This window comes from Heptranchias perlo, chromosome 14 (genome assembly GCF_035084215.1).
Source record: "Heptranchias perlo isolate sHepPer1 chromosome 14, sHepPer1.hap1, whole genome shotgun sequence".
Classification (NCBI taxonomy): Eukaryota; Metazoa; Chordata; class Chondrichthyes; order Hexanchiformes; family Hexanchidae; genus Heptranchias; species Heptranchias perlo.
The window spans coordinates 39,379,691-39,396,935 of NC_090338.1; the positions used below are offsets into that span (position 1 = coordinate 39,379,691).

Consider the following 17,245-nt stretch of genomic DNA (forward strand, 5'->3'; position numbering starts at 1 on the left):
CCAAAGCAAAAAGGCCCAGTTTTAGTTAATTTCACCCGCTAACTCAATAATTTTCTATGCTCTGGCTCTGGCCCTGGCCCTGACCCCAGCCCTGCGACTTCCCTGATGATGTGGACCTCTTCCTTCCCTCCTCCAATTATTTGAGTAGCAGGTCTCTGGCTCGGGGGTCCACTCTGTCTGCCCAGGATCACAGCTCCCCCTGGGGGCATTGCTCTGCCTCCCCCCTTCCCATTTTTTAACTAAAGTATCTCTGTTGTCCCCATCTGCAGCTTTGCTCGGCCTCACTGGATTCCTTCCATTCTCTCTTGACTGCTCTGCTGGGTTCTGCACTGCCACCATTGCAAACCCATGAGTTCTTCAGCCTAAACTTCAGCACACTTCACATATCCCACAGTTTTCCAGATGGGTGAGAAAGGGCATGTTAGACAATGGGAACAGACATAAACACACAGACAGGATGATGAGACAGATGCATGCAGAAAAGCACTAAAATGAAGACAACAGAGGTTAAGACAGACTATATGCTTTGACTTCTCACGAGCAACACATTGGTAGATCCACTTGTGTGAAATAAAAACAGAACATGCTGGAAATTGACAGCTAGTTCAGAAGCTTCCAAATGATAAAGACAAGTTAAAGTTTGCAGTTTAACTATTTGTGTTACACCTGGAACACCAATCTATCTTTCTGTTTCAGGTGGAGAGTGACACACATTATGATGCCATATTATATGTTCGTCATTATATCAGCCAAATGCCTGCTGAAACAATTTATGGTTACATGAATGATCTCTCAACCTTTTTAAAAAATGTTTTTGTTGGGATTTAGTAGCAGCACAAACCACTTACTAATCTGAACTACAAAATTTAAAAAAATTGAAGATACTTTTGAACTGTCTAGTTGTTGCTGGGGGAAAAAATGGGAGGGGGGCCAAAACTTTCACTAATGCTGCGGCTTTGTTTGTGATTTCTCTTTTGAATTACTGTCCTCATCTGTGTCTTAGGTATCCAGCACAGTATACCCGTCAGACAGCTTCAGACTCTGAGGAGCTTCCTGCACGGTCTTTTCTGCAGTTCTCCTTCTCTCTCCATTCACTGTTGGATGGTCACCCACTTTCTTTCCTCTGCCTCGCTATTCCTCTCTAGCTGCACTATCAACACCTTCTGCAATGAACCCTTCCTCCTTTTGGATAACGTGGAGTAGTCTCCAATTGTTTCTCAAACTCAAGCAAATCCACCAGAAGACAATTCTTGCATCTATTGTGTCTTAACACTCACACCAAAACCTCCCACATGCAAGGTATGCATGACACTGGTTTCCACTGTCCTGCCTTAGTAATTCAAAGGATTTGGAAACCCAAATAAATAAAACTAATGTCAAGCCAACTACATTTTAGTGCCAAGCTCCCTCCGCTCTCTCAGTTGGCTTCTCATTCTGTTGGCCTCTTGCAACTCAACTGTCTCTCATTTGTAGCAGCTACTTAAATGTACTCAAACAGTCAGCACAGCCAATTTGTTTACAGGTATCACTTTCACAACATCCAATAAAATATCACACCCAGCAACTAGTACTTTTAAAACTAATAGCTAGCTTGTCAAACACACCAGCCCAAGTCAGTAATTTGCAAAACAAATACTTAACAGCTAACTAAATTATAATTTAGCACTTACCCACTCATTTAATTTCAGTTCAGAACAAGTCCCCTCTACTCACTCAGCTGGCTTCTCATTTTCACAATTCCCAATTGACTAACTCCTACCTGTTCTGAATCCAGGTGTGTAGTTCTTACTCTACTAACAGCCGCTACTTTAGATGCAGAGAAGATTTACAAGGATGTTGCCAGGGTTTGAAAATTGCAGCTACGAGGAGAGATTGGATAGGCTGGGGTTGTTTTCTTTGGAGCAGAGGAGGCTAAGGGGGACTTGATTGAGGTGTACAAAATTATGAGGGGCCTAGATAGAGTAGACAGGAAGTACCTGTTTCCCCTAACGGAGAGTTCAAGAACTAGAGGATATACATTTAAGCTGATTGGCGGAAGGAATAGAGGGGACATGAGGAAAAACTTTTTTACCCAGAGGGTGGTGGGTTTATGGAATTTGCTGCCCAAATTGGTGGTAGAGGCAAGGACCCTCAACTCTTTTAAAAAGTACCTGGACCTGTACCTAAAGTGCTGTAAGCTGCAGGGCTACGGACTGGGTGCTGGAAGGTGGGATTAGAATGGGCACCTGGTTGTTCTTCGAGCCGGCACGGACACAATGGGCTGAATGGCCCCCTTCTGTGCTGGTATCTTTTCTATGGTTCTACTTTGGGCCTAGTCTGCTGGTTGCTTTTTTAAAAAAAACGGAGCAGCAATGGAGAGTCAGGGCTAAATCATAAGCTTGGGGTTTAACCTCAGGCAGCAGAATTGGTGAGGAATTAAGCCCAGCATCTGACAGTGAGTTTGGTGGCTCTGGGAGTCAGCTGTAGGGAGATGGGTCTTGATGGAGACTGCAGACTGATGCTATATAGGGAAGCCGATGAACAAGACCCAGACATGCCAAAGAAGTGCATCTGGGGCTGGATTAGAAGAAGGTCTTCTGCCAACAGGCATCTACAGGTCCAGACCAGACGCGGCCCTTGGGGGCGGTTGTTCCGACTGTCTGCCTCTTTTCCGCGGCATTCTCCGCGCCCGGGTGGCCCTGGAGAAGGAGCACGCGGTGTCTGCCGGTACGCTTGAGGCTTTCCGCGACCGGTGGGCACCGCAGGGGCTGGAATGCTTCCTTGATCGTTAATAAAATTATTATTTGACTTATTATTAGGGTTTGATTTTGTTTTTTTTTTAAAAAAGCACACCCGAACCCCCCCCCTTCTTATAAAAGGGGGCCTAAAAAAACAAACAAAAAAGGCAGCAGGTAATCAAGTGATTGATAATACCATTGGATCATGTGGTTTGCAATGACCAATAAAATTGCTAGAAAATAATGGAGGCCTAGATCATGTGATTCCAACAGACCATTCAGATTTATAGAAAGTAACACACTTAAAAAAAAGCTAACCAAATGGCCAGGCTCAAGATTTTAATGATAAGATTGATAGCTTGTGGAGTCAGCTTGCCTCTTAGGGCCAGGGCCCTAAGCTCTGGAATTCTGTCCCTAAACCTCTCCATCTTTAAGATGCTCCTTAAAACCTATCTCTTTGACCAAGCTTTTGGTCACTTGTCCTAATAGCTCCTAATGTGGCTTGGTGTCAAATTTTGTTTGATAACTCTCCTGTGAAGCGCCTTGGGGCGTTTTACAACGTTAAAGGCGCTATATAAATGCAAGTTGTTGTTGTAGTAGCACTCTTGCCTGTGAGTCGATTATAGTGGGTTCAAGTGCCATTCCAGAACTTGAGCACTTAATCTAGGCTAAGACTTCAGTGCGGTACTGAGGGAGCACTACATTATTAAAAGTGTCATCTTTTGGATGAGGAGGCCGCGATAAGGCACTCTCCATCCATTGTGGGAAGCCAGTACCGTTACTGCTGCTTCTCAGGGTTTACCATACTTTCCAGGAGGTGTCTTTCACAGCCTCAGGTCATCCTAAAGAGCTTCACAGCCAATGAAGTACTTTTTGAAGTATAGTCACTGTTATAATATAGGGAAATATGGCAGCCTTGCACACAGCAAGGTCCTACAAACAGCAAGGAGATAAATGAACAGATGATCTGTTCTTGGTGATGTTGATTGAGGGATAAGTATTGGCCAGGAATTCTGGGAGAACTCCCCTGCTCTTCTCATACAAGTGACATTTTTCCAGAGAACCACAACTCAGGGTCATTGAATATTTTTAAGGCTGAGTTAGATAGATTCCTGATTAACAAGGGAATCAAAGGTTATAGCAGGTAGACGGGAAAGTAGGGTTGAGGTCACAATCAGATCAGCCATGATCTTATCAAATGGCAGAGCAGGCTCGAGGGGCCGAATGGCACTCCTGCTCTTAATTCGTATGTTCGTATGACATCACTAGGGTGCATATGTCTGGCAAATTCAGGAATCAATGTTGAGTGCATTCATACTAAATTCTTCTGCGTACTATTTTTAGGCAGGAAGGAGTGAGGGATGGTTTTGTGAAAGATTTCCCCAAGCTCAGGGTATTATCAATCATTTGATCTGGATCTTTTTCCTTTACTCATTCACAGACATCCACTAAAGCACAAAACCATCATACACAGTGGGTAGATTTTCAACTTCCCACCTGGGCATAAAACTGGTGTTGTGGATTATATCACCAGTTATAGAAACCATCCAATTTTCATTGCCGTTGATTTCAATAGAAATAAGATGCTATAGCTGGTTGTTGAGCCGCAACACCAATTTAATGCCTGGGTGCAAGTTGAAAATCTACCCTATATGTTGCAATGTGGGAACTGATTGAAGTTGACTCTTACACTGGGGCATTGTAACATAAGTTCATCTTCTGTTTTTGTATTCAAGAAAAAATAGTCAGCTTGTAGCCTACATGACATCTGCATCTCACAACACACTGTGTAATTTTCACCATTTTTTCCACAGGCACCAGCAGAGTCCTGGGTTCCGCCAGGACCACTCAGCTCCAGACCTCATTACAGCCTTGGTCCAAACATGGACAAAAGAGCTGAATTCCAGAGGTGAGGTGAGAGTGACTGCCCTTGACATCAAGGCAGCATTTGATCAAGTGTGGCATCAAGGAGCCCTAGTAAAATTGAAGTCAATGGGAATCAGGGGGAAAACTCTCCAGTGGCTGGAGTCACACCTAGCACAAAAGGAAGATGGTAGTGTTTGTTGGAAGCCATCTCTGCCCCAGGACATTGTTGCAGGAGTTCCTCAGGGTAGTGTCCTAGGCCCAACCATCTTCAGCTGCTTCATCAATGACCTTCCTTCCATCATAAGGTCAGAAATGGGGATGTTCGCTGATGATTGCACAGTGTTCAGTTCCATTCACAACCCTTCAGACAATAAAGCAGTCTGTGTCTGCATGCAGCAAGACCTGAACAACATCCAGGCTTGGGCTGATAAGTGGCAAGTAACATTCGCGTCACACAAGTGCCAGGCAATGACCATCTTCAACAAGTTTCTAACCACCTCCACTTGACATTCAATGGCATTACCATCACCGAATCCCCCACCATCAACATCCTGGGGGTCACTATTGACCAAAAACTTAACTGGACCAGCCATATAAATATTGTGGTTACAAGAGCAGGTCAGAGGCTGGGTATTCTGTGGTGAGTGACTCACCTCCTGACTCCCCAAAGCTTTTCCACCATCTACAAGGCACAAGTCAGGAGTGTGATGGAATACTCTCCATTTGCCTGGTTGAGTGCAGCTCCAACAACACTCAAGAAGCTCAACACCATCCAGGACGAAGCAGCCCGTTTGATTGGAACCCTATCTACCACCTTAAGCATTCACTCCCTCCACCACTGGCGCACCGTGACTGCAGTGTGTGCCATCTACAAGATGCACTGCAGCAACTTGCCATGGCTTCTTCAGCAGCATCTCCCAAATCTGCCACCTCTACCACCTAGAAGGAAAAGGGCAGCAGGCGCATGGGAACACCACCACCTGCATGTTCCCCTTCAAGTCACACACCATCCTGACTTGGAAATATATCGCCGTTCCTTCATCGTCGCTGGGTCAAAATCCTCCCTACCTAATAGCACAATGGGAGTACGTTTACCACACGGACTGCAGTGGTTCAAGAAAGCGGCTCACCACCACCTTCTCAGGGGCAATTAGGGATGGGCAATAAATGCTGGCCTTGCCAGCAACACCCACATTGCATGAATGAATAAAAAAAAAGCTACACCCATCCAGGTGGATTTAGATAGTGAACATAAGAAGGTAGCAGTGATGAAATGTAAGTCCTGGTGGCAGTGGAGAAGCAACAACCTGCTAGCTGGTGGTTCAGCTCAGTTCCCTCTTCAGCTGCAGAACATAAGGGTTCAGACCTCACAGCACTGCTGATGAAAGGAGATTGCTCTTAGCAGAATCACCTAAAAGACTCATTTGTCAAAACCTTACAACATCTGGCTAGGAAGTGGAGAAGGTCATTCGCCACATGTAGGATGACCTCCCCGGACTGCAACCTACCCATGGAATGAATGCAGCAGAGTTCCACTGGCACAGGTACAGCCAGTGACATTTATATAGTGCCTTTAACATAGAAAATAGCCCAAGGCAGATCACTGAGGTAAAATTGACATTGAGCAATATTAAAAAGAGTTAGATGGTAAAAGCAAGGTCAAAAAATAGATTTTGAGGAGACTTTTGAAGGCAGGGAGTGGAGTAACAAGGCAAAAGGATTTATGAAGGGCAGTTTTGCAAAAGATGTTTTAAGTCATTTGGGCGTGATTTGCGATTCACGTACCTGTTTGCATAGTCCCAGCCAGCACGTGAAATTAATGCTGGGACCTCATTATTACGTGGCGGGTGTGCAGCCAGCACTATCTGCACTATTCATTGGCTGCATGTATGTTTGGGGTGGCCAGAAATTGGGCTTGACTGATGCCACTTAAGGACAGCCAGCAACTCTTAAAAGGGCAGGTGCACTCTGGCTGCAGGCAGGATGGAACACTTCAAAACAGACATGGCTAGAAGAAACACTGACAGGGCACTCAGATTTTATGCCACCGCCTTGGCGGCCCTGATACAGGCGGTGCATAGTAGGAAGGACATCCTCTCCACCCTAGGGGACAAACAGCTTTCTAGGCAACACCTCCTGGCAAAGGCAAGACATCGTTCCTCTGAGAAGTTTATGGAGAAGTGCTCTCTGAAGACACGCTGTGGATATCGCCACCTGCACAGTGCCCTCCTCCTTGTTCCTCTGCGAGCTGCTCCTGCTCTCTTCTGTCTTCCTTGCTGCTCCCCCTCCTCCTTGAGCCCCAAAGGCAGCCCTAGCAGGACAACAATGACTGCAGTACAACTATTTAAAAGGCAGCCAAAAACAGTCTAGCACCAGCAAATTATTCTTCTTAGCAATCAATGTTAAATTTTCAGTCAGAAACAGGCCAAAAAACAGACAGAAGTTGATCAGCAGCCTCAAACCAGCAATTAACCTCTAAGTACTGGATGAGCCCTTTAATTAGCACTGCTAAAGGGTTCTTCCTGCCCATTCGTACTATGAGTTGCTGAGTGAGTTTATCACATGGCGAGTCCAGCACAAGAGTGCTGCCAATATTATATTCATTGTTTTAAATAGTTTTGGTGTGTGCTCAGGACGCCTGCAGAGCAGCCTGATTCAATATGTCAGGCAGTGCACTTCTTACACATAATGAGCATGCATGCTCTGCCCACCATATTCAATGCTTAGGCGCCCGTTTTGCACCTGAAAAACGGGGCAGCGCCATTGAATTTCTAGGTCTGCATCTGCTGCCTACAAATTGTTCATTGACTTGCATTATACAGTGTATACACTGCACATCGATTGGGGTCAATGCCATTTCTGTTCATATTGTCCATTACATTGTGCCTAAGGGCCTATATGCCAGCACGGGTGCTATCAATGAACCCCTGAACTTTAAGATTTTCTGCTGTGCAGTGAATTGTCATACTGCTGTTATTACTCAATGGAAAAAGGAGATAAAAGTGTTGGCCCTGCTGAACAATACCTCAGTGGCCTCATTAATACATCTGCGAACAACAAATTGACTGGTACTGCAGATATTCCCTGTGGTAGTCTGAATGTAGCTGGAGGCATAAAAAATGATGATGATGGTGACCTTGACTATCACTAGCAGTGCTGTTCCTATGGTGCTGGTTGACTGCTGAATTTAACCCTGGGGAGGCGGTTCTCCATTAGTGCCAGGTAGCTATGCGTCAGTCTGTAGGTACTGTTAATAGCATAATGGTATGGGCAGTCCAGTTCTGGTGCCATCTGACCCATCTGGCATGCTTTCTTTGTCCTTCTTCATCCTCTTACCTGAAATCCTGTGACAGAGGAGCACTGAAAGAAATCTCCAGATTATGCTTATTGAAAAGCAGACAAAAAAAAGTCTGCATTAAGGGAATCGTTTTCAACAAGAGATAATCTTGTTGGCCTTGAACACCCATTTGACAATGGCAAGCTTAGAGCTGGGCAGGAATGGGATGAGAAAGCATAAAATGCACAGGCTGTTTTATTCTGCCATTACTTTCATAGAATTTGGCTGCCTGATGAAACTCTCTCACATTCTATGTGAGAAAGCACATTGCTGGTAGACAACCAAGGCAGGCAGCTCATGAGTTTCATAGCTCATGACTTTCATGCCACCATTAACCCAACTCCTGTCACTGAAAGCTGTTCAACAGGAATTTCTAGTCTCCAGCACTAAAGTGACTTGCACGTAAGTTATCAATGTCCTGAAGAGATTACTCTCAACAAGCTCAGTTTGCAGCCAATAAATTTGTTCAATTTTGCAAGCGGCTTCAAGCAGAACCAGGATAGAACAAATCCAAGTATGGATTACTGTGTATGATGTTACAGAACAGCATTTCAACAATTAATTATTCAGTCACACAAGCTTTAACATTAGTAAAATGACAGCATGATGTTATTAAGAGAATGGGAGAATGAATCCAAACTTGATAATGAAAGATTCTCTGTCTCTATCGTCATCCAGGAAGCTCTGGCTTTGGTTGCCCTATCTTTCCCCCTCGTGGGAATGTACATAGGCTGTACCCAAACCATCTCCTCTTAAAGGCCAGCCATTGTTCGATTACAGTTTTGCCTGCCAATCTTTGATTCCAATTTACCCGGGCCAGATCCGTTCTCAACCCACTGAAATTGGTCCTCCTTCAATTAAGTATTTTTACTCTAGATTGCTCCTTGTCCTTTTCCACAACGAATCTAAACCTTATGATACTATGATCATTGTTCCCTAAATGTTCCCCCATTGACACTGGCTCCATTTGACCCACTTCATTCCCCAGAACCAGATCCAGCAATGCCTCCTTCCTCGTTGGGCCAGAAACATACTGATCAAGAAAGTTCTCCTGAACACATTTCAGAAATTCCTCCCCCTCTTTGCCCTTTACACTATTACTATCCCAGTCTATATTAGGATGGGTTGAAATCCCCCTTATCACTACTCTATAGTTCGTGCACCTCTCTGTAAATTCCCTGCAAATTTGCTCCTCTATATCCTTCCACTGTTGGTGAGTAGCTGCTGAGTGTTTTTTTTTAGTCTTTAGTTTATTTTTGTTAAGTTTACTTAGTAATCTAATAAATAGAGACATGGCAGGGGATTTCGGAGCTTGAGCAGCAGCTGGTGTTACTGCAGTGCTTCTATGAGGCTGAGAGCTACGTGGATAGCACGTTTCAGGAGGTGGTCACCCCGCAGCTTAAGAGAGTGCAGGCAGAGAGGAACTGGGTGACCGCCAGGCAGATAAAGAGGACCAGGCAGGTAATGCAGGAGTCCCCTGAGTGCATCTTGCTCTCAATTCTAAATACTGGTGAGGGCAATGATTCCTCTGGGAAGTGCAGCCAGAACTAAGTCCACAGTGATAGGGGATTCAATAGTTAGGGGAACAGACAGGCATTTCTGCAGCTGCAGATGTGATTTCAGGATGGTATGTTGCCTCCCTGGTGCCAGGGTCAAGGATGTCACTGAACGGCTGCAGAACATGATGAAAGGGGAAGGTGAACAGCCAGAGGTCGCGGTCCAAATCGGTACCAACAACATAGGTAGAAAGAGGGATGAGGGCCTGCAGGAAGAGTTCAGGGAGTTAGGAAAGAGATTAATAAGCAGGACCTCAAAGGTAGTAATCTTCGGATTACTCCCAGTGACACGCGCTAGTAAGTACAGAAATAGGAGGACAATGCACGGCTGGAGAGTTGGTGCAGGAGGGAGGGCTTTAGATTCCTGGGGCATTGGGACCAGTTCTGGGGGAGGTGGGATCTGTACAGGCCGGACGGGTTGGACCTCAACAGAGCTGAGACTAATGTCCTTGCAGGGAAGTTCGCTGGTTCTGTGGGTGAGGGTTTAAACTAATTTGGCAGGGGGATGGGGACCAGGATGTAGCATTGGAAAGGAGAAACGAGGTGCACAAAGGATTGGGAGGGACAGATAGCACTAGAGTAAGAAATAGTATGGTATAGATGGGATCAGACTAAGAGCGAATACAAGAAGGTCTAAGATAGGTTTATAGTGCATGGGTGTAAAAGCACGAAGCGTAGTAAACAAGGTTGGTGAGCTGCAGGTGCAATTAGTCACATGGGACTATGACGTTGTGGCGATGACGGAGACTTGGCTCAAAAAAGGGCAGGATTGGGTACTAAATATTCCTGGATACAAGGTGTTCAGGAAAGATAGGGAAGGAAAGAAAGGAGGGAGGGTCGCAGTATCGATTAAGGAGAATACTACAGTGCTGGAGAGAGGGGATGTCCTGGAGAGGTCAAGGACAGAATCTATTTGGTTAGAGTTAGGAAACAATAGAGGTACCATTGCACTACTGAATGTATTCTATAGGCCACCAACTAGTGGAAAGGATATGGAGCATCAAATTTGCAGGGAAATTACAGAGATGTGCAACTTGAACTATCCCAATATAGACTGGGATAGTAATAGTGTAAGGGGCAAAGAGAGGGAGGAATTTTTGAAGTGTGTTCAGGAGAACTTTCTTGACCAGTACGTTTCCGGCCCAATGAGGAACGAGGCATTGCTGGATCTGGTTCTGGGAAATGAGGTGGGCCAAGTGGGGGAACATTTAGGGAATAGCGATCATAGTATCATAAGATTTAGATTAGCAATGGAAAAGTACAAGGATCACTCTAAAGCAAAAATACTCAATTGGAGGAGGGCAAATTTCAATGGGATGATAATGGATCTGGCCCGGGTAAATTGGAATCAAAGATTGGCAGGCAATACTGTAATCAAACAATGGGCAGCCTTTAAAGAGGAGATGGTTTGGGTACAGTCTAGATACATTCCCACAAGGGAGAAAGGTAGGGCAATTAAAACCAGAGCTCCCTGGATGACAAAGGAGATAGAGAGTAAGATGAAGCAGAAAAAAGGGGCATATGACAGATGTCAGGTTGATAATACAAGTGAGAACCAGGCTGAGTATAGAAAGTTCAGAGGGGAAGCAAAGAAGGAAATAAGAGGGGCAAAGAGAGAGTATGAGAATAGACTGGCAGCTAACATAAAAGGGAATCCAAAAGTCTCCTATAAACAGTAAACAGGTAGTAAGAGGATGGGTGGGACCGATTAGGGACCAAAAAGGAGATCTACGCATAGGGGCAAAGGGCATGGTTGAGGTACTAAATGAGTACTTGGCATCTGCCTTTACCAAGATAGAAGATGCTGCCAGAGTCATAGTAAGTGAAGAGTAGGTGAGATACTGGATGGGCTAAAAATTGATAAAGAGGAGGTACTAGAAATGCTTAAAGTAGATAAGTCACCCGGTCCAGATGGGATGCATCCTAGGTTGCTGAGGGAAGTAAGGGTGGAAATTGCAGAGGTACTGGTCATAATCTTCCAATCATCCTTAGATACTGGGTTGGTGCCAGAAGACTAAAGAACTGCAAATCTTACACCCTTGTTCAAAAAAGGGTGTGAGGATATAGCCAGCAACTACAGGCCAATCAGTTTAACCTCGGCAGTGGGAAAACTTTTCAAAACAAAAATCCGGGACAAAATTAAGTGTCACTTGGACAAGTGTGGATTAATTAAGGAAAGCCAGCATGGATATGTTAAAGGCAAATTGTGTTTAATTAACTTGATTGAATTTTTGATGAGGTAACAGAGCGTGTCGATGAGGGCAATGCAGTTGATGTGGTGTATATGGAATTCTAAAAGGCGTTTGATAAAGTGCCGCATAATAGGCTTGTCATCAAAATTGAAGCCCATGGAGTAAGGGGGACAGTGGCAGCACGGATACAAAATTGGCTAAGTAATAGGAAACAGAGTAGTGGTGAACGGTTGTTTCTCGGACTAGAGGGAGGTATACAGTGGTGTTCCCCAGAGCTCGGTAATAGGGCCATTGCTTTTTTTGATATATATTAATAACTTGGACTTGGGTGTACAGGGCACAATTTCAAAATCTGCAGATCACACAAAACTTGAAAGGATAGTGAACAGTGAGGAGGATAGTGATAGACTACAAGAGGACATAGACAGGCTGGTGGAATGGGCGGACACGTGGCAGATGAAATTCAACGTACAAAAGTTTGAAGTGATACATTTTGGCAGGAAGAACGAGGAGAGGCAATATAAACTAAAGGGTACAATTCCAAAAGGGGTGCAGGAACAGAGAGATCTGGGGGTATATGTGCACAAATCGTTGAAGGTGGCAGGGCTGGTTGAGAAAGCGGTTAAGAAAGCGTACAGGATCCTGGGCTTTATAACTAGAGGCATAGAGTACTAAAGCAAGGCGGTTATGATGAACCTTTATAAAACACTGGTTCGGCCACAACTAGGGTATTGTGTCCAATTCTGGACACCGGACTTTATGAAGGATGTGAAAGCCTTAGAGAGGATGCAGGAGAGATTTAGTGGAATGATTCCAGGGATGAGGGACTTCAGTTGAGTGGATAGACAGGAGAAGCTGGGGTTGTTCTCCTTGGAACAGAAAAGGTTAAGAGGAGATTTCAAAATCATGGAGGGTTTAGATAAAGTAAATAAAGAGCAACTGTTTCCATTGGCAGAAGGATCGAGAACCAGAGATACAGATTTAAGGTGACTGGCAAAAGAACGAAAGGCAACACGAGGAAAAACTTCTTTACGCAGCAAGTAGTTATGATCTGGAATGCACTGCCTGAAAGGGTGATGGAAGCAAATTCAATCATGGCTTTCAAAAAGGGAATTGGATAAATACTTGAAGGGAAAAAATTTGCAGAGCTACGGGGAAAGGGCGGGGGAATGGGACGAACTGGATTGCTCTTACTAAGAGCTGGCACGGGCTCGATGGGCCAAATGGCCACCTTCTGCGCTGTAGCCATTCTATGATTATCATTGAACACTGCTCATAGTTTGAAAGAACATCGCATTCTTGTGTGTAATGATCTTTAAACTGAGGGATTGCAAAATCACAATTAAAGCAATCTATAACATTACGGATTTTCTGTCTATCAGTAAACAATATTTTGATAGCATGAAGGTGGCTCTAGAATTTATTTAAAAAGATCAGATCTTTTGGTATTTGAGGGCTCATTTCATAATTGTGTGCTCCTGGCAAGGAACGATGCTCGCAGAATGCACTAGTCAGGAAATCATGGGACTCCAGGTACGATTTCCCATCTATGAATTTAAATGGATGGAAAATAGAGGCTGCAGGTTCATGATTTCTTCAGCTGTATTCCAGCAAACACTACTTCTTGGTGGGACTGCCCAATCGGGGATGTTCAAAGGCTCAGTTTTAACTACATTGAGAGAAGAATTGCTCTGATCGCAAAGTGTGATAAAATCATAAACATGTTCTTTTTGAATGCATTTACAATGTTGCTACAAATAGAAATCAAAAAGATTCTTCCTCCACCATTTTACATCATGACTTATCACTCTGCTTCAACAATGTGCCATAAAAAAGGTTGATTTATTAAATTGATGACAATGCCACTATTCAGCACCAGTTTCAAATAGCATAAACAGAAGGCTTTCAAAAGTATAACATGACACAAAACTCAAGAGTGAGAAATACATTCATGACCCGATTGCCACATCTTCCACTTGCAAGATGGGCTGTTGAATATTTTTGATGTTTAGTAGCTCATCACCACACATCCTATATGTATATTCTTACAGGGTCATGTGTCAAAAAGCATGCTCACCTCAAATAATAAATAATGTTCTTTAAGTCTGTATTCCTCTGCATCTTTAGATTTGACATTCTTCTCCGGAGGATGAGTGCTGTGTTCTGCTAATTCTGTTGAAATCTGTCTCCACTTGGTCTCATGGGACTTCAGCTGCTCCTCCTATATGCCACACATTATATGTTACAAATTGCTTTTATAATTGAATGTGTCTCATAAATGCAGCAAGTCAGTATTTTCTAAATATTGTTTCTTTATGTTTGATTAAAGGAGTCTACAAATACATGTTTGTGTGATCTAATTTCTTTGAAAACAAACCTTTACACATAAATAAAGAAAATCATATTAAAAATTAGATTTTACAAAAAAATTCTTCTAAAATGATCAATTCCATTAACAATGCTATGTTACATTTAGGCTCATTTACATTAAACTTTTGAATGAAGTTAGAACCAGAATTAGATCATGAAAAGGAAAGTCAAGGCATATTTATGATTTTGGTGAACCAAATAACTAGGGCGGTAGAGAAGGCTTTAAACTAAATACAGGGGGGGAGGGTTCAGGTAGGGCGAAGTTTAGATTGATAAAGAGAAAAGACAAGGAAGTAGTACAGGAAAGTGATGGGGTAATGATAAACAGAGTGTGTCAGGAAGGGACAGAGCATACATACATAAGAGTGCACTAGCAAATGGGGCTGGAATAGGAAAGAACGGAAAAAAGACAAAATTAAAGGTTCTTTATCTGAATGCGCACATCTTTTGTAATAAAATAGATGAATTGATGGCACAAATAGAAACAAATAGGTATGATCTCGTAGCCATTACAGAGACGTGGTTGCAAGGTGACCAATGTTAGGAGCTAAATATTCAGGGTTATTTAACATTTCGGAAGGATAGGAAAAAAGATAAAGATGGTGGGGTAGTTCTGTTAATAAAGGATGAAATTGGTATAATAGTGAGAAATGATCTTGGCTCAGAAGATCAAGATGTCGAATCAATTTGGGTGGAGGTAAGAAATAGAAAGGGAAAGAAATCACAGGGGGCCGATGTACTACTCCCACCAAACAGTAGCTACATTGTAGGGCAAAATATAAATCAGGAAATAAGGGGGGCTTGTAAAAAAGATAATGCAATAATCATGGGTGATTTTAACTTTCACATAGAATGGACAAATCAAAATGGCAAAAGTAGCCCCGAAGAGGAGTTCATTGAGTGTATTTGGGACTGTTTCTTAGACCAATACGTCGGGGAACCAACCAGGGAACAGGCCATTTTGGATCTGGTAATGGGTAACGAAACAGGAGTAATTAATGATCTCAAAGTAAAGGATCCCTTGGGAAGCAGTGATCATAACATGATAGAATTTCACATCCAGTTTTAGAGCAAGGAGCTTGGGTCTGAAACTACTGCATTAAACTTAAATAAGGGCAATTATAAAGGAATGAGGGTGGAATTGCCTAAAGTGGACTGGGTAAACAGATTAGATGGTATGATGGCGGAAAAGCAGTGGCAAACATTTGAAAAGATATTTTATGACTCGCAACAAAAATATATAACAAAGACTCCACAAAATGGGTGAACTAACCATGACTAAGGAAGTCAAGGATGGTATCAGGTTAAAAGAAAAGCATACAACAATGCAAAGATTATTGGTAAGCCTGGAGATTGGGAAAATTTTAAAAACCAGCAAAGGATGACTAAAAGAATAATAACGAGGGAGAAAATAAATTATGAGAGTAAACTAGCAAGAAATATAAAAACTGACAGTAAAAGCTTCTACAAATATATAAAAAAGTTAGCTAAAGTAAACACTGGTCCCTTAGAGGATGAGACTGGGGAAATAATAATGGAAAACAAAGAAATGGCAGAGGAATTGAACATATATTTTGTATCTGTCTCCACAGTAGACGACACTATTAACATACCAATGATAGTAGAGAATCAAGGGGCAAAGGGGAGGGAGGAACTAAAAACAATCACTGTCACTAAAGAAAAAGTACTAGGTAAACTAATGGGTCTGAAGGCTGACAAGTCCCCTGGACCTGATGGCTTGCATCCGAGGGTCTTAAAGGAAGTGGCTACAGAGATTGGTTGTAATCTTCCAAAATTCACTAGATTCTGGAAAGGTCCCAGCTGATTGGAAAACCCGCAAACGTAACACCCCTATTCAAGAAGGCAGTGAGACAGAAAGCAGGTAACTATAGACCAGTTGGCCTAACATTTGTCATTGGGAAAATGCTAGAATCCATTATTAAGGAAGTAGTAGCAGGACAATTGGAGACTCATAATACAATCAAGAAGAGTCAACGTGGTTTTATGAAGGGGAAATCGTGTCTGACAATTTATTAGAGTTCTTTGAGGAAGTAATGGGCAGAGTAGATAAAGGGGAACCAATGGATGTTTTATATTTGGATTTCCAAAAGGCATTTGATAAGGTGCCACATAAAAGGTTACTGCACAAGATAAGAGCTCATGGTGTTGGGGGTAATATACTGGCATGGATAGAGGATTGGCTAACTAACATAAAACAAAGAGTCGGGATGAAAGGGTCGTTTTCAAAATGGCAAACTATAACTAGTGGAGTGCCGCAGGGATCAATGCTGGGGCCTCAACTGTTTACAATATATATCACTGACTTGGATGAAGGAACAGTGTATTGTGGCCAAATTTGCTGATGATACAAAGATAAGTGGAAAAGCAATTTGCGAGGAGGACACAAAGGGGTCGATTTTAGGATGGCCGAGCGAGTGCGTTCGTGGCGGGAGTGCTCCGAAAATTGGGGATTTCCGGGGCGGGTCCGGAGTCCGGCGCCAACCCGCCCACTTCTGGGTTCCCCAATGACGCGCTTAGATGCGCACGCAGCCCCCGCATGCGGGACTCCCACCGGTAATTAAAGCTGGCGGGATCCTACTTAAATCAATTAATTTGATACTTCAAGTCGTTAGGAGACTTGATTTGGAGGATATTTTAGGAGGGGGAGGATATTTTAGGAGGGGTGGGATTTTCATCCAAACTGAGCATGTTTCCTGTACTGGGGGAGACACTCCCAGTTGAAATGGACGTGTTGCAGCCACCAGCCTGTGGCAGCTGCAAAGGTCCATTTGACAGTTGGGGGGGGGGGGGGACCCTCACTCATTGCAGGAGGCAACTCTGTCACTTTGGACAAAGTTTGGCCTCCATCACCCTCCTCCTAACACAAAAAATCACCAACTTGCGACCTCAATCCCGGTGTGCAGACACATTTACCTACCTTGTGGACCCCTCAAACGTACATCTTCCAGATGGGGGCCACCATGGCTGCAGTCATGACCTCCTCGGAGGACGAACAGCATCACCAGCCTCGCTGGCCACACCGTCCACCTCTGACACGTGGAGCTCCACAACACAGTGCTGTGATACATCCACCTGCACAGCAGGAGGGAGGGCAACCGCAGAGAGAGATGCGTTGCAGAAGGCACTACCCTCGCCATAGGGTCTACAGACCGAGGCTCAGCTTCCTGGAGCTCTCTGAGCAGCAGT

General features: G+C 43.7%; 1 protein-coding gene across 1 annotated transcript in view; it reads right to left on the reverse strand.

Moving 5' to 3' along the window:
* The window catches only part of LOC137332457 (PH and SEC7 domain-containing protein 2-like), a 149,272-nt gene that overhangs the window by 3,974 nt on the left and 128,053 nt on the right, over window positions 1–17,245 (reverse strand). Inside the window, exon 13 of the mRNA XM_067996315.1 lies at window positions 13,746–13,889. Coding sequence (XP_067852416.1) covers window positions 13,746–13,889 — 144 coding nt within the window. The remainder of the gene's footprint in view (window positions 1–13,745; window positions 13,890–17,245) is intronic.